This window comes from Embiotoca jacksoni, unplaced genomic scaffold, assembly GCF_022577435.1.
Source record: "Embiotoca jacksoni isolate LCO1_2020_lvr unplaced genomic scaffold, fEmbJac1.0.p SCAF_10, whole genome shotgun sequence".
NCBI classification, from domain to species: domain Eukaryota; kingdom Metazoa; phylum Chordata; class Actinopteri; family Embiotocidae; genus Embiotoca; species Embiotoca jacksoni.
The window spans coordinates 528019-550907 of record NW_027185230.1 but is presented as its reverse complement, the minus strand read 5'-3'; the positions used below and the strand labels follow the sequence as shown (position 1 = coordinate 550907).

Below are 22889 nucleotides of genomic sequence, written 5' to 3'. Positions count from 1 at the left end.
CATCTGTAGGGAACACACATCACACACACACACACACACACACACACACACACACACATTTCCACTCTTGCTGATTTGGTCTTTGCATTTCTCTTTATTTTTTTATTTTTTTTATCACATCTGCTGTAAAAAGAGGTTTTGCTTTAAATTGTATTTGCACTGTCACAAAGTCCACAAAAAGCTGACAGACACAGCCACAACATTATCATCCCGCTGGACTCATGTTGTTTCCACCTGATGAATGCAAGCTCAATATTCACTCTTCCTTTAGCTCCAGTTTGGTCTGCACACGGTCCAAAATTTGTACTGTAGTTACTTTAAATGCCGTCCCTACTAAGTTCCTGCCCAGCCCAGAGACTTGTCATCGCTCACTTTTGGGGCTGAGGGAGGTTTTACACATACGGATCAATTGAATAATTGTTTTTTGCCAAATTCTACTTTAAAGTTAAAGAGTGAAAGTCATCGTAATCATGCTTTATGATAAATCAGAGAAGCCACAGAAGAAGACTGTGAAAACCTTGTGTTTATTGTGTATGGAATGTGTACAAAATGGCTTTTCATTTCGTTATGCTCCGCGCTCACCAAAACATGTGAAACTCAGGAACTGATGATGATCAAGTGACAACATTTGTAACACTTACTCATTATGGTTATACCGCACAATATTAGTTACCACTTCTCAAGCCTGTGATCAGCTCTTGGAGTTCGACTCATAGTTCAATAAATGCTGTGATTAGAGACTGAACCTACCGAACAAGTAGGTCAGTTTCATCCTGCATGAAGTTTGGATGGCGATGCCAGTCTGCTCTTTTTTCATTCATAAGAAACTGACTTAAAGGAAATGAGAGGAGTTGGTTTGATCGGCCATGATTGAAATCGGCTGTGATACACCCTTTAATGATCTATTTCTCCTACTTCACCACAGTGCCGTGCTGCATTAGATTTACACCCTGCGCTTGTGTTCACCAAAATACCAAACATGTTTTCCACACCTATTTGCACCATTGGCCCACATGGGCCTGCTTTCCTCGTTGCCACTAGCCTGCCCATTCGCTATTCTTCACAGCTTCAGTCCTTACTGTGATTATAGTATGGAAACCATGTTTGCATTGAGGTTTGTCCAGCCACTCTGAATAGCGTAGCAATCAGCGAGCAGTTGAGGTGGCAAAGTGCAATGACGCCAAAGTAGTTTTAACATTGGCAGCCTACAATACATGCTGTCAATGCCGATTAATAGAGGCTGCTTCACTAGTTTCAAAGTAACCCAATGTGTGCATGAGCACACAGGCGAGTACTGGAGACTTTTAGCCCAAAGTAAGTTCCTGCAAATGTTTTACATCAAAAGCCTTGTTAAAAAATGAAGACTTCTGTCTACTGAAACACTGGAGGGCTTTGAATTTTAAATGGATACAACAATTATGAGTTTTTATTAATGCACGACTATAATTCAGTAACTTTAACATTGCGAATGCTTGCAGATAAAAACAAGGCTTCGAGATGACATAGTGAATCAATCGATACACATTAAATGTGAATTTAACAACTTTGCTCATTCTACTTGTTTTTATTGGCTCTCTTGTATGACAAACACCCAAGAGATGATTGGATCTTCAAGCACTGAGAAATGTAAATGAATATAAACCAGATCAATAGAACTGTGAACATTTTACTCCTGTCCTTACACAGAGAAAAATAAAATGGCAGAGCAGTATTCAGGTGTGCTCTGGCAGAACTCCACCTAAACAATGCTCAGTGAAGCAGATGAAATGAGATGAGCCTTTCATTTGAAATGGATACAGGAAGTCCAAGACATTTGGCAAACCAATGGTTTAACTTTGATTACTTACTCAGTGACAGACATTCACATGGCCCACATAAAGTTATTGTTTACCTTATTTACTTTTGGATCTCAGTTTTTTTTTTTTGTGGCTTTGTATGAAAAGGTCACACTGTCCTTTCTTTAAGACATTTCCTTAAGTCACATTAACTTTGTCTCTTTTCCTGCTGTTAATACAACAGACACTTTCTTGAACTGTGTTACATAATGAATAAATGTTGTGTCTGTGTGTGGGTGTGGGTGTGGGTGTGTGTGTGTGTGCGCGGGGTTTATGCTGGCTGTATCACAGGACGTTCTAGAAGAGGACAGAACAACCATGTATTATTCCACAAGTGTCAATGTGTCTATGTGTGTGTGTGTGTGTGTGTGTGTGTGTGTGTGTGTGTGTGTGTGTGTGTGTGTGTGTGTGTGCATGTTCCCTTGTACCTCTTGTCCTTGGTACCACTTTGAGATCTACACCATAAGAAGGTCGACATTTTGCTCCGTGCTTACGTCAAAGAACTTTTAGAAACAAACAGTATCTCTCTTTGAGATGTTGTCTTTCACTCCAGTACAATAGAAACGAAGGGATTTGTGATGTTCACTGTGTTGTGAATCTCTTTCCAGATCTTATATTGGGTTGCTATTTCAATAATTATTCTTAAAATTTTAGATGAATTGACCCCTGGAAGGTCTTGTGAAGTTACATTATTTGCCTCAATATGTGATACAATTCCTTTTTAAGCAGGGTGTGAAGGTGGGACATTAATCAGGGATTCATTTTTTGTGTAAAGCAATGTGCTGGTGGGAGAAGTCATTTCATTTGACAGGATGAAAAAGACCAAAAGGCAAGATTATATAAATGTATGATTACTTTATTGGGTTCTAGAAATTAAGTTCCTTTGAGTCAAACATTAGATTTTAGATGAACATTGACCTGGCTTGAGCTTAGTTCATTAACAAGTGAAGAGTGAAATCACCTGTTCTTGTGATTTAAGAGGGATCTTAAAGTTATACCATTTCTTTTACTCTGACTACTAGCTCATCATGTGTACATGATGAATAATTGATATTAGTATTTTCAACATGCATGCAACACATGAGTACTGGGTTGAAGTGAAGTCAACACCCAGCCCTGAGCAAATGACAGTTATGGTGGGACATTTGAAAGACAAACAATGTTGCTGCAGCTGCTTGAGGGTTGAGTCAATTGTTGCATTGAACTGCGTTGATAGTGAGCTATCTAGTGAACAAAATCCACTGTGATTGGCTACTCGTCCACTATGTAGTGTGCTATATAGTGGACAAGTGAAAAACTTTTTTACAGTACAGCACTTACAGAAATTTAAAACAAAACATCACTCTTGGTTGGTTTAAAATTTTCCTCTTTTAGGTTACCAAAAAAACCCTTACATAATCTATTAATTTAAGTAAATTATTTAAAGTGACATACTTTTTTATCTGAAACCATGATCTTTTCCTAAACATAACCATGTCGTTTTGATTTGCTAAACCTATGCCAGCGAACTGACAATCGGCAGTTTTTGATGCCCTTTGTTGAAAACGGTTTCAAATTGCCAACAAGTGGCTGTAGCTTTTCATTTTCCAGTCATATATCTAAACAATTCCAAGACTGCCCCCAAAAAAGCAAACCCATAATGTATTTGTTCAAGTAGCTTGTTACTGCCCTTACACTTCATTGTGACAGCATCCTCTACTGGCTGTGGTAATTATGGCGGAAGCAACGGAGAAAGTGAGTTGATGTAGTTACAGAGCCACACAGTCTGCTTTGTAGAAGTTTGGGGTAGATGGCTGGGTCGCTATTCGTTTCCTTTTTCTTCTAACCATGACGAGTCCATAATATCAATGTGTTAATTACTGTTACCATGACAATAAAAGACAGCACTTTTTTTTTAAACAAAAGTTTTCAAAAACAAAATAAATTTACAGAAAATACAGTATGCGTGTAAACATTTGACAGGATGAAACTGAGCAACACTGACAGTTATGAAAAAAAAAATCTAAATGTAATTAATGAGAATTCAGCGTGGGAACTAACAGTCAGAAAAAAAGGATCAACAGGAGATTATACTGCAATCTGCTTACTGAAAACACACATGTGTGTCATACATACACACACACACACACACACACACACACACACACATATTTTGATTAGATTTTGGAAGCTGGGCTTTCCAACAATAAATGACCTTTTGTTTAAATATCAACACACAGAAGGTGCTCACCCTCACGGCTGCCAGAAATCTGAATGTGTTCATCAAGATATATGGTCATTATAAGAGAGCTAAATATAATACAATCAAATAGAAGAAGGTGCAGACTAAACATTACTAACGCATTACACAACATAGCAGATTTAACACAGTGACACTTTTTAAAAATGAACTAGAGAAGCAGATGCCAGAATGACTTCTAAATTCATGTTCATGGTATTAGTAACAAAATAAAAGTATTTTACACACCTTGACATTAATTACAAAGATCAATGATTTTATTGAATAAATTGTTTTCTTGTCAGTATGTGCTTCCATTTACTAATTCACAGCATTTTCCTTGGATTATCCATTTATTTATTGATTTTCTTTTCTTTTCTTTTCTGTTTTTTTTGGGGTTTTTTTTGTGGTTTATCCAGGAAAATTCCACCGATTTTTTTGCCTCGCCAACATCAAATCTACATCATTTAAATCTACCCTCTCTACACAGGCAGTGCTTGAGGCTTGTGGATGCAGTGACTACCTGCCAGGTTTGTTGGTGGACCTATAACTCAACAGCAAATGGCTAACATGGTAGCAAACCGGGAACAGTACAAGTTGTCAGCCTCAGTGACCTTCACTATTTTGTCTGTACTGTGCTATTTAATTCCTGTTGGAATTGTGGTCTCAAAATTGTAACACCCTCACCCTCACCCCAGGCACTCCAGTTATTTCATTGAAATTAACCCATTATTTTTGGTATTGTGCACAGACCTACAGTAGAAATTTAGATTGTGATACTGGCATTAACTTCACTGTGTGTGTGTGTGTGTGTGTGTGTGTGTGTGTGTGTGTGTGTGTGTGTGTGTGTGTGTGTGTGTGTGTGTGTGTGTGTGGTAGTACTACTTGCATCACTGAAGGAGTTGAGCCCAAGCTTCAATTGAAGTGGTTCTATTATTTTTATACAGCTTCTAAGCACACACACACAGAGACACACACACCACCCAAAGAGCAGACCTCAGCGGCAGATGTGGCTAGGTTGCATGTGGTAGCAAAATGAAACAGCCTGTCTTCATCTATGTGTGTGTGTGCATGTGTGTGTTTACTTGAGTTTGGTAGAAACCTACAAATCCCTGGTTTAGGCCGTTCCCCATCTTCCTCTCGCTCTTCTTTTTCTCTATTTTTACTCTCCGTGCCTCCTCTCTCTCTCTCCTTCTCACTATAGGTCACTCTTTTCCTCCCAGAATATCTCTCAACTTTCCCCTCTCTCTCCTTTCTATTTGCTGACGTTGCACTTCTGCCTTCATTTTAAACCTTTAGACACACACACACACACACACACACACACACACACACACACACACACACACACACACACACACACACACACAGTCCCCTCAACATTGCACTTAAGCACAATAGTTGTATTCAAATGTGCTCCCACATGGCTGCTGTGAGTCGTCCGTGTCCAGTCAGCAGAAGTTGGAGTCGAACATAGCAACCTACATTTGAGGTTAATAAATTAAAATAAGTTAAAAATAATGAACTGTTATTTTCTTGTTAAAGATCATTTTAAGGATTTTTGTGGGTGTTTCTGCTTTATTACAGCGGATTCAGCAGATAAGACGGATGGGCGGAGCAGAGACGGTAACGCTTCCAAACTAATTTAACAAATATGAGCAGCAGGTTTTTTCACTTAAAAATAATGAATTGTAATAATAACATCAGTGATTACTGATGCCTGACTTTATCCATGGCCCAAAGGAACCCATAATATATGAGATGATAGAAAACTGCTGGAGTTATAAGTAACTTTAATACAAAACACCACAAAAACAAGGGTGATGAGAGGCCTGGCAGTGGCATGATGGCTTGATGCTATGCAGTGGGCTGTCGGATTTGGACTTCTCTTCTAAGGTAAAGCTCATCAACTAAACGCTAATGAGTTCCAACCATAGACTAAGTATAAAAAAAATGTACTCTGTGACATCACCCATAGGGTTCCTAAAGAGCAGTTTTGAAGCTCAGTTCCAGGTGGCTCTGACCATCTGATCAGCCTGGTTGCTGAAACCTGCAGGTAGATAAAGCCAACTGTGCCAGCACCCACCTGTCAATCAAAGCAGCCCCATCCTTAATATACAAGAAATTACGTAAAAATTCCTCCTCTGTACAGTTGTCATGAAGGAAAATTGGAACAAAACCAAAACATGTTTAATTTTGCTGTTAAGTGAGGAATTTTAACAGGAAGACCTCCTGTTAACAGACCACTGGGATTTATTCACTTTTGGAGCAAGCCTCAAGTGTCCATTCAAGGAATGTCACTCAAAAAGAGGAAAGAGAGAGAGAGAGAGAGAGAGAGAGAGAGAGAGAGAGAGAGAGAGAGAGAGAGAGAGAGAGAGAGCAATGAAAATAAATTAGAGATGAAGATGTACTGACAGGGAGCTCTGCTTAACAATAACCATAAATGCATCATCTGTGAAGGCAATGCAGAACAATTAGAGAGTTATGATGTTTACAATGAATATTATGGGTAAAAAGATGAATAAATAAGTGATAATAATGGTGATGAGGTTGTGATTGTTAAAGTGAAAATTAAAATAATGATAAAGCTGACTGTAATGATGATCAGATGTAATGATACCATGATAGATTAGGATTACAGTGAAGCCAGTGATGGTGATGATGATGAGGCTGGCAAGGATGAAGATGTTGATGATGACATTTACATGAGGATGATTAATGAAGATGGCGAGGTCCAAAGTGATCAGACTGGTAGTGATGTAATAGTGATAATATGATAAAGATGATAATTGACAAAGGCGGTGAGATAACAATAATTCAATCTATTTATGATTATGATGAACAAGCTAAAGAGTATGATGATAATGTGAGGTGGTAGAGATGAAGAGAAAGACGCTTTTGAGAACGATGATGATGATAATGATGATAATATGTGTGACTGCAAAAGATACGGGGCGATAACACTTATGGATTTATTAACTCAGTATCACGGCAAAACATGAAATAGACAGGCCGGTTCACTACAGCAAAACATGAAATAGACAGGCCGGTTCACTACAGCAAAACATGAAATAGACAGGCCGGTTCACTACAGCAAAACATGAAATAGACAGGCCGGTTCACTACAGCAAAACATGAAATAGACAGGCCGGTTCACTACAGCAAAACGTGAAATAGCCATGCTCTGCGCTGTCTGGGGCATGACAGATACACACTTTTGTTGTGAACCAAAATCAAACTTACTGTGTGCGTAGAGAAGTGATTTACAGGAAAAATTTAATTTATAGGCAAAAAATGTGGTTGGGGTTACTAAATAAGCACATTGTTAGGGTTAGGAAAAACAACATGGTTGGCCTTAGGGAAAAAATATAAACATGGTTGGGGTTACATGAAGTGACAATGCCACCAAGCTACCTCTCCTACTGCCAAATAATTAGTTTGGTTGCCTCTGTTGTGGGACTTTGGTCCCATCAGTCACATGACAGTTACATGCATGGAAGTTTCACACTTTCAAAGCCTGTAACTTTCCCACCGAGACAGCCCAAAGCGTGGCTATTTCACATTTTGCTGTTGTGGACTGGTGTGTCTATCTTACGCTTTGCTGTGAGACTGGGTTGAGATTCATAGATGTATGATAATGTGGTTTCTTCAGTTTTACTCCAGCTGAAATATTCTCATTCCATCTCAGCCAATCATAACAACTTTTTTTTTTTTTTTTTTTTTTTTTTTTACAGACATTTCTATAACTTTTTAAGTGAAAAAGATCTTATGGGTGAACTTAAGCATTGCATTGAGTATTGTATACTGAGAGAACAACTTTACTTTATAAACAGACGGAAGTGGCCTCAACATAACCCCAGCTGCCTTCTTCAAGCTCTATTCCCCCCCCACACACACACACACACACACACATACATACATATAGTAAGTACATACTGGAGACACCTGTGTAAACCACTGCTACCATCTGCTTGGCACCCGCCTCCCTCTCCCAAAAACACCCAGGCCAGGGATATCACGCACACACACACACACACACACACACACACACACACACACACACACACACACACACACACACACACACACACACACACACACACACACACACTCGTGTCCCTTCTAGAAACATCCACCCTCATACTCTCACACACAGACTCACATAGACCAAGAATTCTGCAGGGGGAGAAGTTTAAATATTTGAGATTTGACACCTGCTGAGTTTCTCCAAATGAAAAGAACCTCAGTTTCTCTTCAGGTCTTTAACTGTTAATAGTTGTTACTTTCACCTGAGTGAGCAGGTGGGGCTGCTCAGCCACTTTCCTGTCAGATGTGGAAGTCGGAAATGTGTAGCTCATAACTAAAACATCGGCAAAACTCCAACTCATAAAAAACATGAAAGAAAGATGGCTGCCAGTGAAACCTTTGACCAACATGAAGCACCATGTAGCAACTGTATTTTTAACTGTCTGTGTGAAAGGTCTGGCATTAGAGATCAGCGTACTTTTTAGAGGAGTGATGACCATAATAAGGCCATTTGGTGAGCTGAATCTAAAAAAATTGAAGCTTACGAAGGTCAAATATCCTTTCCCTGGGTAGACTAACAGAGGCCTCTTTAGTGCAAGATGATGTTGTTATTATTTCTAAATTGTGTGGTTTGTTGGGTCAGTGTTCGAGTTTGATTTCCAGTATATGAAGTGAATACAGTAAAACTAGAAAACTGAATTCAGTTTTCTAAAACTGCATTTTTATTTGTTGAGTGGATGTATAATTAGGAATTTGAAAAGAGTTTGTTAAATCTCGATCTATGAAAAAAATGTAAATTACGTCGCATGTCATCCAGTTGATCAGAACATAAGATCAAAAAATACAGACTTTGATGCGTCTTGTTCTAAAGGACAACCAATGTTTTTGTTGGCATATCATGTTGATTTAGTGTTGCATACCTGTGACCATAGTTGGCAAATGACTTGCATAAACATATATATGGCTTGCACAGCTCTTAGAGATGAATTCTACATTGACTTTAGCGTTACCATGGAATTGAACACCAGTCTCCCATGTGGAAATCCTGTGTTTGTTCCACCCATCCATAGATGACATTTTTGATTGGCCTTGTCTCGGTGTAGAACACAGAAGGTCCCTTGTGCATATGTCTTGGACACCAATGGGCACTGACGCCAGTATTTGATGTCCTATTAATGAGAACAGACTGGTATACCTTACTTTTGCCCAATGTCACCTGGGACAGGCTCGAGCCCCCCCCCCATGACCCTGTGCAGGACAATGGATTATACCGGATAAACCTTTTGCACATACAATTAGCATATAAAACTTATGTTGTGTTTACCCAGGTTGCTTTTGTGCTAAATTCTGACAATTTAGTCAGAGACAAACTAAAAAACTGACAAAGTCACAAGAGGGACAAAAACTATGTCACACCATTTTCTGTTGAAACAACGGTGAACAAAACAAAAGACAAAAAGAAGCATCTTCTCTGTGGTGGACGGTTTGAGTGCTTTTTGAGAGAGGGCGCTTGTTGTGTTCAGCTGGAAGAGGAGGAGGATAGAGGAATGTTCCAGAATGCTGATAACGGGGACAGATTACACACACACACACACACACACACACACACACACACACACACACACACACACACACACACACACACACACACACACACACACACACACACACAGTGATCCGGGTGGAATCAAAGGGTATTAGCTGTGTGGTGTTCAGTTCCCCCGGTCCTTTCCCAGCATTCTCCACAGCTGTACGATTACACAGGTGTTTGGCAAAAACACACTGTCAGAGACCGCAGAGGGGCTGTGTGTGCACGTGTGTGAGTATGTGTGCATGTTTGTGCATGAGTGAGACAGAAAAAAATGAATATGCATGTCTGGTTGCATGTCTGCTGTGAGAGCTTCCCTGCAGGAGTGTTGTAATGTGTTTGCAATACTCCACTCATTTTTTACAATATTTTATTTTGAAGTCCATTCTGGTGACCCCCTGGTCTACACCCAGGTTGACTCCAGCTGCAGATATTTGGTGTATGCCATCGCTATCTCTACCCTCCAATCAACATGCTGATGTTTATTAAGTATAATAACCATATTCACCATAATAATTTAGTGTGTTAGCATGCAAACTGTTATTTAGGCTTAGAATAAAACACAACATACAGAGACTGATTGGAATGTCATTTTAGCAAAACATTTTAAATAACATTCAAGTAGAAACTATGCTGTTTTAAGAATAGATCATTTTCATAAAAAGGGTAAACTACTTCACCATGACCATTGAATGTCTCACACCATTATGCCCTGTGTGTATAGTTTGACATTTTGGTAAATATCCTTCACTCTTTTGCTGAGAACCAGATGAGGAGTTACAAGCTGAGTGTATGGGTTCCCTAACTTTCAGAGCATGTACCACTATACTGAACCAAGTTTTCCAAGTTCCACTACCCACCGCAGATGCCAAATTTTTTTCTTATAAGTATGCCAGACCCACAGAAAAGGTAAAACAAAACCAAAGAAAGCACAAAGCAGGTGTGTTACAATCAAAGAATACATTTAAAGAATCACTCAAAATCAGCAGGAGGAGGTGGTGAACCCACTGTTTGCACCTACCATCAACGTCAACTGTGTTTTGGACCTCATAGTCATTTTAAAATTGTACTTATTCCACTTTCTAAATTCAACGAGTCTCAATCTGACTGTGTCAAACTAGCATTAGTATTATGCTAGGTCAGGTATCACTCTACTTGGCCAGGCACAGGACAATTTTATTTTGAAAGTATTCACAACAAGTTTTTACATCATTATAATTAAAATCAAAATGACTGAAATCATTTTTCAGCAAGGCTCTTGCATACCACAAGGTGAAGCTTCGCATTGGTAATCACTAGCTTGGTTAAGACTGAATGGTTTTAGACAAAAGAGCAAGAATTTATAAAATATGCCATTAATCTAATCTAATCTAATAATGTAGCAATTTTTCTACTTACAAAAGTAGAAAAGGGAGTAGAAAGATTTCAATATTCTCTAATCAGTAGTTTTGTATTTTTATATGTTTTAGTATGTCCAATATGAAAAGGGTCACTGAGACAAACCTTCTGCACTTTCAGTGCAAAGACCAAATGAATACCTGTGCTCACCAACGGCATTGTATCTACCAACTCGAACCAGTTTTTTACAGTGCTAAACATGTCGAGAGCTCAACACAGACTGCATTAGGGCTAAATTATAAAACATTGTTTTTTGGCAAAATATGTGTTATAGCTGTTGTTTCTGTTTGTTTTGGCAAATATCTGTCTGATCTTAATTTGAGGCTGCATGTCAAGGGGGCTACAGTTTAAAGCCTCAAAGTTGGAGTAGGGAGGAGGTCAGGGTGGCTGAATGGGTCGACAAAACATTGGGATTGAACACAGGAGACCTTTTGTGTTTCATACCAATTGTCAACACTGTTTCTTCTAACCATGACCATTCTGTAACCTTAACAATGTGTCGACTAATTAGAAACCAAACCATTAACTTTCCCTGAATCTAACCGAGTTCTTGTTGTGTCTAAACCTAACCAAATTTTATCATAATATTGTCACAAAAGTAACATTAAGTGTGAACAGTTTAACTATTTCTGCTGCTGCTGCAACACACCTGTAGGTCGTATCAGTGAGTAGGGACAAAACATTTACATAATGGTGAAGGTTGAAGAACTGAACTTGGAAAAATATCCCTCGGCCCCCATCGTCCCTTATTATGTAAAACACTTTTATCTATCAAGGTTGATTTTTGTAGCTTAGTTGTAGCAGACTGTAACTGGAAATTCCTGCTTGGTTTCAAGGTCGGTTTCAACATACTCAGACTACACTAGAGTATGTTGTTTGAATGTTATGTAACTCTTCACCTTATTTACATACTGATAATAAATTAACAGCATTAGCATTAGGTTGACAAGTCAGTTTGTTTAAGGGTCATCCAATAAATTAATGGAAGAAAGAAAAAATGAAGAGGAGACGTTCGTGTAATATCCTGTTCACATTTTAGTATTCAGTATTAGGCAGAACAAAAAGACACCTCACAGTCACAAAATAGTAGAATATGCTTCAGTGGATTAATCTGAACAACAGTTTCTTTCACACTTTTTGTTTCTCTGTTTTTTTTTTACCTTTTTATGTTAAGTGCTTAACATTATCATGCTTACAGCAGTCTTCATTGTTGTTTTTGCTGGTGACTGGGGGGCAGCAGAACACAAAATTGACATTATTTCACCATATAAAGTTGTGATGGCTAACATGTTGGCAAACATTTTCTTTTTTTACACTGCTTAAAGGCAAAGTGCAGCATTCTTTTACACTAAAGTTGTGTTTATGTCACCTGATAAACATTAGTCCTTTATGCCCTCTCTTTTGTGCTCTGGTTTGGTTATTAAGTTTATTTTTTTTACCTTCTAAACTAGCTGTTTGCTGACTTTGCTGTTTGGTCTCTGACATGACGTCAATATTCATTTTCGTGATCATTTTTCTGTGGTTTTGTCACAAAGAGCAACACCTCTCAAATTGCACAGAATCATTTGATTTGTTGTTATTATGAAAATATCTATTGGTGTAGCAGAGATTTTCAACAAACCTCTGTTTTGATAGATTTTTGTTGCATTTTTTTTCTGCAAAAACAGTTGACTATATGAGGGTGGATCAAAAAGTTACAAGACTGCACCTGTTGTGCAGCATCGTGACGTGCACACCGAATGGGCAAGCTATGATGTTCTTGAGTAAACACTTCAACAGAGACCCTTGAAATGCTTCAGAGAATTTACATAAATGAAGCAATAAGCCTGAAAACATGTTTTGAGTAATATTTGCATTACCGAGAAGCGGAGCTGGTTGCCCTCCTGTCCTGTGCCTGAAAAAGGTGCATCCGTTCAGGAGGGCAATCAGCTGGGCTTTCTTTAACATTCATAGGGTTGTGCACTGTGAATTCATCCACCAGGGTCAGACCGTCAATGTCTACTTCAACTAACGTCGTGAGCCGTCTGAAGAAAAACATTCTGCACAAACGACCTGAATTGCGTTGTGATGGCACTGGGGTTTTGCAACATGACAACACATTGAAAACACACAAGTTTCTCAACACAATTGTCACTTCCCACCACCTCTACTCACCAGATTTTGCTCTATGCCATTTCTTTCTGTTCCCCAAAACATTTGACAGAAAATATAATGTCCATTCTCTGCTTAAGAGTCTGGTGTACTGAGAAATTGCAGGTGTGGCCGGACCACTGCGAAAAATGTGCGTAACTCAGGAACTGATGTTGATTAAACAATAGCTCATAGCTTCCCCCTGCTCTGTGCACGCCACAGTTTTGCGCACGGTTTGTGTGCAACCGGACCAGTCTTGGGACTTTTTAATCCACATTTTTATTTTCAAAATTAATTCTACAACATATCTTATGTTATACAAATGACAACATTTTATATAGAGTTCACTTTTATCGTGTTCGACATTTTTGAATAGTAACACTTTACTTCAGAGGGTGTGCGTAAGACTGACATTACACCATCACAACCATGACATGACACCTGTTTTTACGACAGTTGTCCTTAAGTATCATTCTCTCAATTACATCACTTTTAATGCAAAGCTCTCTGTTTGAGATGTATTTTTTATGACCACTTTACTTTAACAAGACAATGTAACCTATCAATGCCTTTGTAATGACAAGTTAACTTAACCCTTACCCTTATTATTTCCAACAGTGTAATGAATGATGTGCTTAACATTAATTGCAGTGGTACAAGTTAGGGTTAAGGACATGTTTATAAAAAGATATGTTGTCTAGGTTAACATCAAGTTGTCATAACAATCAACATAACAATGTCAATTTTGCAATAAAAATGACAAAAAACACATGACATGACGCCAAATCAACCAGGACAGTAGTCTGCATTACATCTTTAAGCAGGAAGTACAACTATCCCTTGTTTTGAAGTTGTAACTTTGTTAGATTGTAAAAACTCTTATATCAGGCATTTTAGAACTTTGTAATAAAATAAGTTATTCCAGTGTTGCCCATTAATTGTAACTTTCAGCACTTCAAATACTGACTAGTTAATTTCCTTTCTTCCAGCAAACCGATAGTTTTTTTTTTTTTTGTAGCCTTTATTGTGGCAGCATTTTCTTAACAAATATTATAACAAACAAATAATAAAGGTCAGTTTGTCCTTGAGTTTGACCTCTGATATTGTTGCACTTAATGAGGCATCAGTACCAAATCAGTCTGTTTATTGTTACTATCTCGTTAGTGGAGCTCAATGGAAACATTGAAAGAAAAATTGTGATTTTTATAGTAAAAACATTTCTTTAGGAACTTTGGAAAGTATTTTTGCGCAAAACGGGGACTGTGAATATTGTCCCCTGTTACTTAAATACAAGCACATCAGGATGGGATCCGTCAAGGGCTGGTCTGAACATAGGGAATGATTACAGCAAGGGATACCTGTTTTATAAGAGTACTAACGGTTTAACACAGACCTTGTAAAATAGTGAACTTGATCCTTGATCGTGTAACGCTCAATTCACATTTTTAATGAGAGATGTGATATGTTATTTATCGAGAGGTCTGTAGGGACCAAAAATAGGCTGGGGTTGGCCAAGGTGGCTCTAATTTGTTGTGGGGTCCCTACTGAGGAAATTTCGGACACAAAGCCCTCTCTCCATTCTGGGCATTAACTAATAAGGCTGGACCTGCCTTCATTTATATTGTTTTTGATGCTGCAATTTCTCCAAAGACTTTGCAACACATCAGAATACAAACGGACACTCAGTGAATCTGGACTTTTTGGGGCTCCTGGGATCTCGGGGCCCTTTCCTGCTTTGCTCTGTTTATAATCAGCCTCAGGGCTGGCCCTGTCTGCATCTTCAGTTGTCAGCTTGGAAAAATAGGCGAAACAAAATTGTTATATGTTATCTGCCCAGTTTATCTGCAACAATATCATCCTGTAAAGACTTTAAATTCACCTCAGAGCAGGAATGACTTGCTGCCTTCACAAAATAAAATGTTCCCTTTTGCATTCAAGAATGAGTCAATCTGTTCTTTTAGTTTTTTTGAGAGTGACGGGCTGTGAAGTACCAAAAGCCAGGACCACCTTATATGGCAACAAATAAGCCTTTATGTTTTGCCTGCACCTGTGTGTTTTCTTTGTTGGCATCTTCTCTGTAAGAGAGAAACCCGCACATGCAGGGTGCAATTTGCAGAAATAGGCCAGTCACTTTATACCTGCAGGCTGTGGGCTGCACAAAAAAAGAAAAAAATAAGTATTGCAAAGTATTTCCAGAGAGGAGAGTTTTGGTGCTCTTGTACTTTAAGTGGTGACCCATAGGGGGTTATCATGCAGGTCAAGAACTGCACTTGTTTCATTGCAATCTCTCTTCTGACTGGCAAGCAAGCTACAGAAAAAAAAAAACATACATACAAACTATATAAATAAAAGAGGCATGCATCTCTAGACATATGTAGATAGGGATGTACAGTATATGATAAACTAAAACAAATGACAGAAAGAAAATACAAAATATATAAGTATAAATGAATGAAAATATTTTAACACAGCTTTTACATTTTAAAATGATGAAAAAAAGTTGTATTTGTCTGGGTTCAAGCCTCATTACAAACTCCTGAGGACAAAACATCGCCTTTGCTTTCCTCGATTAGCCCAATTACTCCAATTCAAATCAAACCAGCCAATCACGGCTCCAACCAGTCAATCAGTCAAAACAACAAACCAATTTTTCTTTAAAATGTATTTATTTGCAATGTTGATTTTCTGCTCCGTGTTGTAGCAGCAGCGGCAGCTCGGTGCTCGGCGCGGTGGTGTTAGTCGAGAATGTAAGCTAGGTGGCCGCACGAACACATTTATCACACCGAGGCTGTGCCATACGCACATGGGATCCGTCCCGCGTACCCGGGGATCTTCAGCACCCACAGCCGAGCGGAGGGCACCCTCAGCCCGTTCAGGAAAAGCGCTCACCCTGCCTGGACTCCTCCGCTGACACAAGACACGCGCACACACACACACACACACACACACACACACACACACACACACACACACACACAAAACAACCACTATACATTTCGGGGGTGATATTTTCCCTTCCTGAGACACAGCGTGTTATTTATTTATATCGTGTGTGAGCCTGACAGTCAGCCGCGGCGGACAAACTGCGTCTTTGCGCGGGGAGGTCGGACTTGTTCGGCTGGAGGAAAACACACTAAAACACACGCGAAAAGACTCCCGTTCTGTCGCCCCCTTCTTTTATTTCCTGTTAGTTTTTTTTCTTGCGATTTATTTCCTGCTGCCAAACCAGGAACCCGGGACTGAGTCCCTTCTCCGAGGATGAAAGAAAACTAGATTTGTGATCGAGGCTTTGAGGTTGTTTTACTGGATTTATTTCGCTGTGGAGGAAAAGAGATCCGGGAGCGGAGCGGTGCGCAAAAAGCCGAGGTCTTCCTCCTCTCTTCTCTTCTCTCCTCCACTCTCCCTCCCTCTATCTTTCCATCTATCAATCTGTCTACCTATCCTCTTCTATCTATCTGTCTCTCCGTTTTGTTTCCATGTTTTAGGTCCGTGCGATTTTGCTAAAATGCATCATCAACAGCGGATGGCAGCTTTGGGGACAGACAAGGAACTGAGTGACTTACTTGATTTCAGCGCGGTAAGGAAACCCACCTTCTTCTCATAGTTAATATGAATGTAATTATTAGTATCATGTCAAAACAAGCCATAGAGGAAAATAAACGCGTCTTGTAGGCTTCATAGCGACCACTGTTTACATTTTTAATGTATGAGTTGCACGCCACATAACCTGCATATTTTAGCCTTCACTCAGTCTTTCAACTGTTTGCACAAAAGTTGTGTTTATATGGAGTAACTTGCAGAAAAGTCAGTGCATATTGTTGGTTTTGTGTTGTTTAATTTTTGCTTGTGTGTGCAGAGAATTGTGATGCTGCATTGGTAATTTTGTTGTCTTATAGATGCGAAACAGCGATTTGAAAATGTTCCCAACATCCATGGTAGTATATTTCATTTTAAGTCCTTTTTCCGTCATGTGTAGCCTGATTCTAATCATTTTTTGCCCATGATAGGATTTATAAAATGTTTCTTTTTGCCTGTGTGACTTTCTAGGCTGCTCCATGCACTCTGCACCGTGTTGTCCAGAGTATTTCAGATGCACAAAACGCTCGATGTTCAGTCATAAACCTGCATGACAGACAGCTAGACAGACAACCACACTTTAAACGTGCCTCCATCAGGCTGTTAACTGTCCAAACCTTTTCTTTTAAAGTTTGTGAGTATTCTTTTTTTTTAAAAGAACACTCCGTGTTGTGAACTTGACGGACAGGAAATAGGGTCCCCGCTCTCGGCCCTGTTTTCTCTGCGTCTCTCCTCCTCAGGGAGCAACTTTGGTCTAAAGAGGAGGAGGGGAAAAAAATAGAAACACCCCGAAATGAAGAGAAAAAAAAACTAGCTTAGATCAATCCTATGATCAAATGTAGCAGAATGAACATAATAACATTATAAAATAACATTATTAAACGTGTGAGTGTAGTGATGCTGCATGAGATGCAAATACTTCATGAAAATCACAAATTTGACCTGCAGCACTATAAATTGCTATAAGAATGTTAATGCAATAAACCAATAAGGTCACAGCCAAGGCCTGTGTATGTAGTCTAAGTGACTATACAGGAGTATTATATGAAAAATGTAGTTATTACAGGAGGCATATTGAGCACATCACATCAGAAAATATATATTTTTACAAGAATGAGATGCAACAATGGGGGAGACAATCATTTTAAATGTACCTTTACCTTTATATGGGAAGGTTAATGCTCTGAGGCCTGCATGTGCACTCCATGTTGGAGATGACAAAAATATTATAAGAATTACAAAAAAAAAAATCTAGAGATATTATAAGAACATTGTACAGTAATGCCCTATAAATACACTGTAGTGACTTTTTTTTTTTTTAATTATTATTACAGGAAATTATGTAGGTTGAATATATGTATCAACTCACATATCTTAAACACAAAAATCCCTATTCAGGATGGTGACATTTATGTTTAATAAAGGCCTTGTAATATTTTTACTTTTACAGCAGAACTGTGCACCACAGATGAAAACATGCTCCTACAGCAGGATCATGACATGACAGACATACTCTATTGGCTGTATGGGTTGGTGTGTTTAAATACAGGGGGATCACTGTTAAAGTGACTATAGAAGTATTATAGTTGTCAAAGGTCCAATAAAACCACTATAAACTCTAAATATAGTGGCACACACAATCACTGCACAAAGGTTATAGTGACATTTATGCTAAAATGTGCAGAGTATTATAATACAATTTGTAAATGAGTACCACAAACAAATGTTAATCCTAGTAAGAATATTATAGTTTACGATTGTAAGGGCCTTTTATCAGAAGAAAAAGATGAATAATGATCACTACATTGAGCATTTATAATCACAGAGACATTGAAATATTGCAATGATACAAATGCACAGTATACTTATGTATACATGCAATAAGCTTGTGTATAACATGAATAATGTAAAAGTCTCTTGATACTAAATATAGCTGAAAGAACAGCAACAGTAGAATTTGATTTTTAATTGTTAACAAAAGTACAAAAATATATTTTAGTGTAAAAAATAAACTCTTAATTCCTTGAGGGATATTGTATTAATGTTAGAGATATTTCCCATAGTGGATATTTTACAGGTTTTCTCAAATGTAATTTAGCCTTTCTTAAATTCTATAAAAAAAGAAAAAGAAAATTCAAACAAAGGAGGGCAACATTAGTGTGTCTCCTCATTATAAACGCAGGGCGAACATTAATTTATGCGATCATCTGTCTTAAAGCGCCCACAAGCTGACATCAGCAGCTCAAAGGGGTATGACCACGATATCGATAGACCTGCTGATAATCAGAATTATATTTTTTATTTCCCAAACATTTGTTTTCCTCTTTTTTCGTCGCAGCTGGGAGGGAGATCGAATACACAAGCAAACTGCGTAGCTGACATACACACTTACAGGCCCACCAGGCTGAATTAAGAACAGTGACAGATTGGATGTTTGTTGCTTTTAGTCGGGGTTGAATTGACTGGTATTTCAGTCGATGCAAAAGAAAAATCTTAAATTTTAGCATCTGAAAATGTGAAGCTCAGAGTGTGTTCACAATCACTTAGATTCCACCATCGGCCGCACAACCATGCAGGCCTGATGCTCATCCAGAGAGGTTATCTATCAGGGTCAGATGCCCCCCTTTGATAATGCAAACCTTTCGGTTGTAAAGCTTTACAGTAGCTCATACAGTAACAGCAGCAGTAATTAGCATTCAGCTTCAGTCTCTGTCTTATTGTGATCTTGATTTTCCTGTAGATGTGTAGAGCAGATGGTAACTAGTTCTGATGATGATCTCATATGTTTAAGTCAGATATGAAGTAGGTATGAAGTGTTTCATTCCAAAATTAACTGTCCAACATTTGGCAAAGTGACACTTCAGAATGAAAACATTTCTCACTAAGGTGTACAGGTGATTTAAGTGATCCTGCTTATTTTTCACAGATGTTGAATCTGAAATTTGATTTCTTTCTGCTTAAAAAAATTACCCTGCAATGTTTCGGAAAATGAACTCTTCATATCAGTGTTCAGCTCTGAGCTGAGAGTCTGTGTGATGGTTAGGGCTGGGTATCAAACATCAGTACTTCCCAGTGCAGACGGAAATGTGTCCATAGCATTAAGCACTGAAAGCATTCAAAATACCAAAAGATGGTGTGAAGAGATCTGATGACTTGATTTAAAATACAAACTCAAAACGGAAAATTTACTTTGACTTTAATATTACTTTCATGTGTTTCTACATATTTGACTATGAAAGACACGATATTCTTATCAAGCCCAAATATAATGAATTATTTTCATCTTTATTTTCCTGAAAAACTGCTGTGGTTGGCAGTAATAATTGTTGCTCTGTAACAGAAACTACTCACCAAGTCAAACTCGATTACTTTGATTTTGAATGTTATGTTGGTGTAATACAATACATCCATGACTTCCGTAGATTTACAGTACTGTGTGTTATTCTGTTACATTTTTTTATAATGACTTGTTTAGGAGTAGAAACTAAAGGACTTGAAGCTGGTTTGGGACTGGACTTGGTACTTATTTACTTTATCTTCAATTGAGATGTTGACTTGGGCTTTACTTGTCTTGATCTGTGACTTGACTGTGGACTTAATTATCTTCCCATGTCTTAGGACTTGCTTGTTTTGGCGTGGGACTTGTCTGTTCATTTTAGTCTTGATGTGGGACTCGTTGGACTTGAATTGGGACTGGACTTTTTACTTTTTGGACCTATCTCGATAGTTGGACCCTAGATTTACCTATCATATCTCCGGACTTGTTGGCCTAGACTTGGAGACCTGACTTGGAGCTTGTTTGTCTTGATATAGGACTTGATTCTAGGCACATTAGTCGTAATGTGGAACTTGTCATCCTTACATACAAATGGGCCTTACCTGTCTTTACTTTGGGCCTTGATGTCACATAACCAGACATTTGTCCACTGTGTTGTGCTGCTGAAGAATAGTTTGTCTGAACCCATATTATCATTCTTATAGTTTGTATTTCTTTAAATTAATGACACTAAGCCCACGAAGCAGCAATAGTGACCTTGCAAAACAGTGTTAGGAAATTTCTTTTAGTGGAACTTTGCTCTTAAGACCCTTTCCATGGACATGACCAAATCCCCACAGAAGACCTAAAACAAGCAAGCAGGCCTGCCTCCTAGAATGATTTGCATTATCAAAACTTGTCACTTTCAGTGTGTAGGTTGCTGCTCGGAGGTTTTTGTTGGTGTCCTGTAGTGATGGGGATTTCCAAAACGGTAACACAGATAGCAGAACGGGAGGAGAATGCTTACTAAAATAGTTGGCCAATGGCAGGTTTATACCAGCACTCGAACTATGTGCGTTTTGACTATTGTTGACCTGTTTGATTTCTCTTGGGAGTTGACCTTAGACTTACCGATCATGACTTGGGACTTGCTTAGCACAATTTGAGACATACTTGTGACTTGCAAAACAGTGACATTTTCAAACCTTAGCTGAGCTCAAATCAGTGGTTAGATTCATAAATAAGCTTAAGAACCCATTAATGAAATATCACACACAAAGTTGTTGTACATCTGCTTGTATAAAGACAGCATTAACTGTTGACAGCTTTGGCTACTTTTGTAAAATGAAAAACAAACAATATTTTTCTCAAAGTCAAGTGTTTGGCACCCAACCTGAGGGATCTTATTGCTACTGAAAGACATTCAAAGAATACCCAGCCCTAGTCATGGTGGACAATTTTTCTTTGTAACAATCTACACAAAGTTTCCTTCCAAAACAAGAAATCTACCAATTGAAAAGCAGACAATGTGCTCTGAAGAGACCAAAATGAAGACCATTAAGTGTCACCATTACATTTATGACATTTCCATCTGGATTGTAATAAGAAGAACAACTGGCAGGAGCAAACGTTGCTTTGGCGTTTTGGAATGAAGCTTTTCATGTGTAGCAGCAGTGATGTTTCTGTAGAGATGTGTCTTGCTGTCTGCGTTGTCAGTGCTCTCAGAGGTAATGCGCAGTCTGTTTGTCTTGTAGATGTTTTCCCCTCCTGTTAGCAGTGGAAAGAACGGACCGACCTCCCAGGGGAGTGGACATTTCTCTGGCTCAAGTACGTCAGCCTTCTCCTTTTTTCTCCCTCTTCTTTTTCTCTTTTACTTCAGTCCTCTCTCAGCGTCCTTCTCTCCTTCCTTACACCTGCTTGCTGCTGCTTCGCTTGCTGTTTAAATTTTCTTGTATGGGTAGCCATATTATGTACATGCAGATGTGGTTTTTGGTTTTTATGCTGATATACTTTGTCGAGGACTTTATATTTTGAGGAGACTTGATGGATTAAAAATATACTTTGCTTGTTTTTATTCTTTGACTACTCTGGTTGGGCTTGTTGTTGATCTGGTTGGTATTATCTGCATTAAACCTGCATTCATACATCATATTTTGTTGAAACAATCAGGTGGCTTTGTTTGATTGTGGGACTTTGATTATGTGTTAGTCCATATTTCAATAATTGTCTGTCATGTTTGTGTCAAAATGATCTTAGAAGGATAACGTTTCATAGAAGAAAAATACTAAGGAATTTCCCAAGACAAGTGAACAGTTATTTTTTTACCAAAAGTTACTAAAAATGCAGGAAGAAGTGCATTTGTTTGGGACTATTTTTAGTGGCGGAATATTACAATCTGTGTCCTTGATTTTGACCAAAGTTTTTGAAGATCAGCATGTTCAACTTTATTTTCTATCCTGCTGATGATGTGATTTTTATTTATTTATGGGCAACACATTTGTTTATCAGCTGCTGAAGTTCATTCCTGAAGTAGACTACCTTTTTTTTCTGCACACTTCTTTCCTGCCTGTGTGTGTGTGTGTGTGTGTGTGTGTGTGTGTGTGTGTGTGTGTGCGCGCGCATGCGTGCGTGCGTGTGTGTGTTGTGTAGATTAGTTCACTGTGCTTTGGTACATAGTTATTGTTGGTTTTTCACAGGCACAGTGTGACTTTCTGAAATTTGTGGATATTGATGATGTTGATTGATGATGTCGTGTTTGACTATAACTGTGCTATCAGTTCAGTCTGACAAAGCGTCTGTCAGATATTCTTTCTGTAAAATTACTAATTCATTCATCAGTGATTTTTTTCATTCTTAGTTATT

The 22889-nt window shown here is 38.5% G+C and overlaps 1 protein-coding gene across 5 annotated transcripts in view; it reads left to right on the top strand.

Annotated features, from left to right (window-relative positions):
* The first annotated feature begins 15968 nt into the window (after positions 1–15968).
* Positions 15969–22889, top strand: part of tcf4 (transcription factor 4) — a 238810-nt gene continuing 231889 nt past the window's right edge. For 4 of the 5 annotated variants that reach the window (XM_069160767.1, XM_069160785.1, XM_069160750.1 and 1 more), the window contains exons 1-3: positions 16619–16772; positions 17092–17130; positions 21782–21854. In XM_069160767.1, the coding sequence (XP_069016868.1) occupies positions 16701–16772; positions 17092–17130; positions 21782–21854 (184 nt within the window). In that variant the 5' untranslated portion in view covers positions 16619–16700. Of the gene's footprint in view, positions 16562–16618; positions 16773–17091; positions 17131–21781; positions 21855–22889 lie in introns of those variants that run through there. The other variant, XM_069160760.1, reaches the window with a different exon arrangement.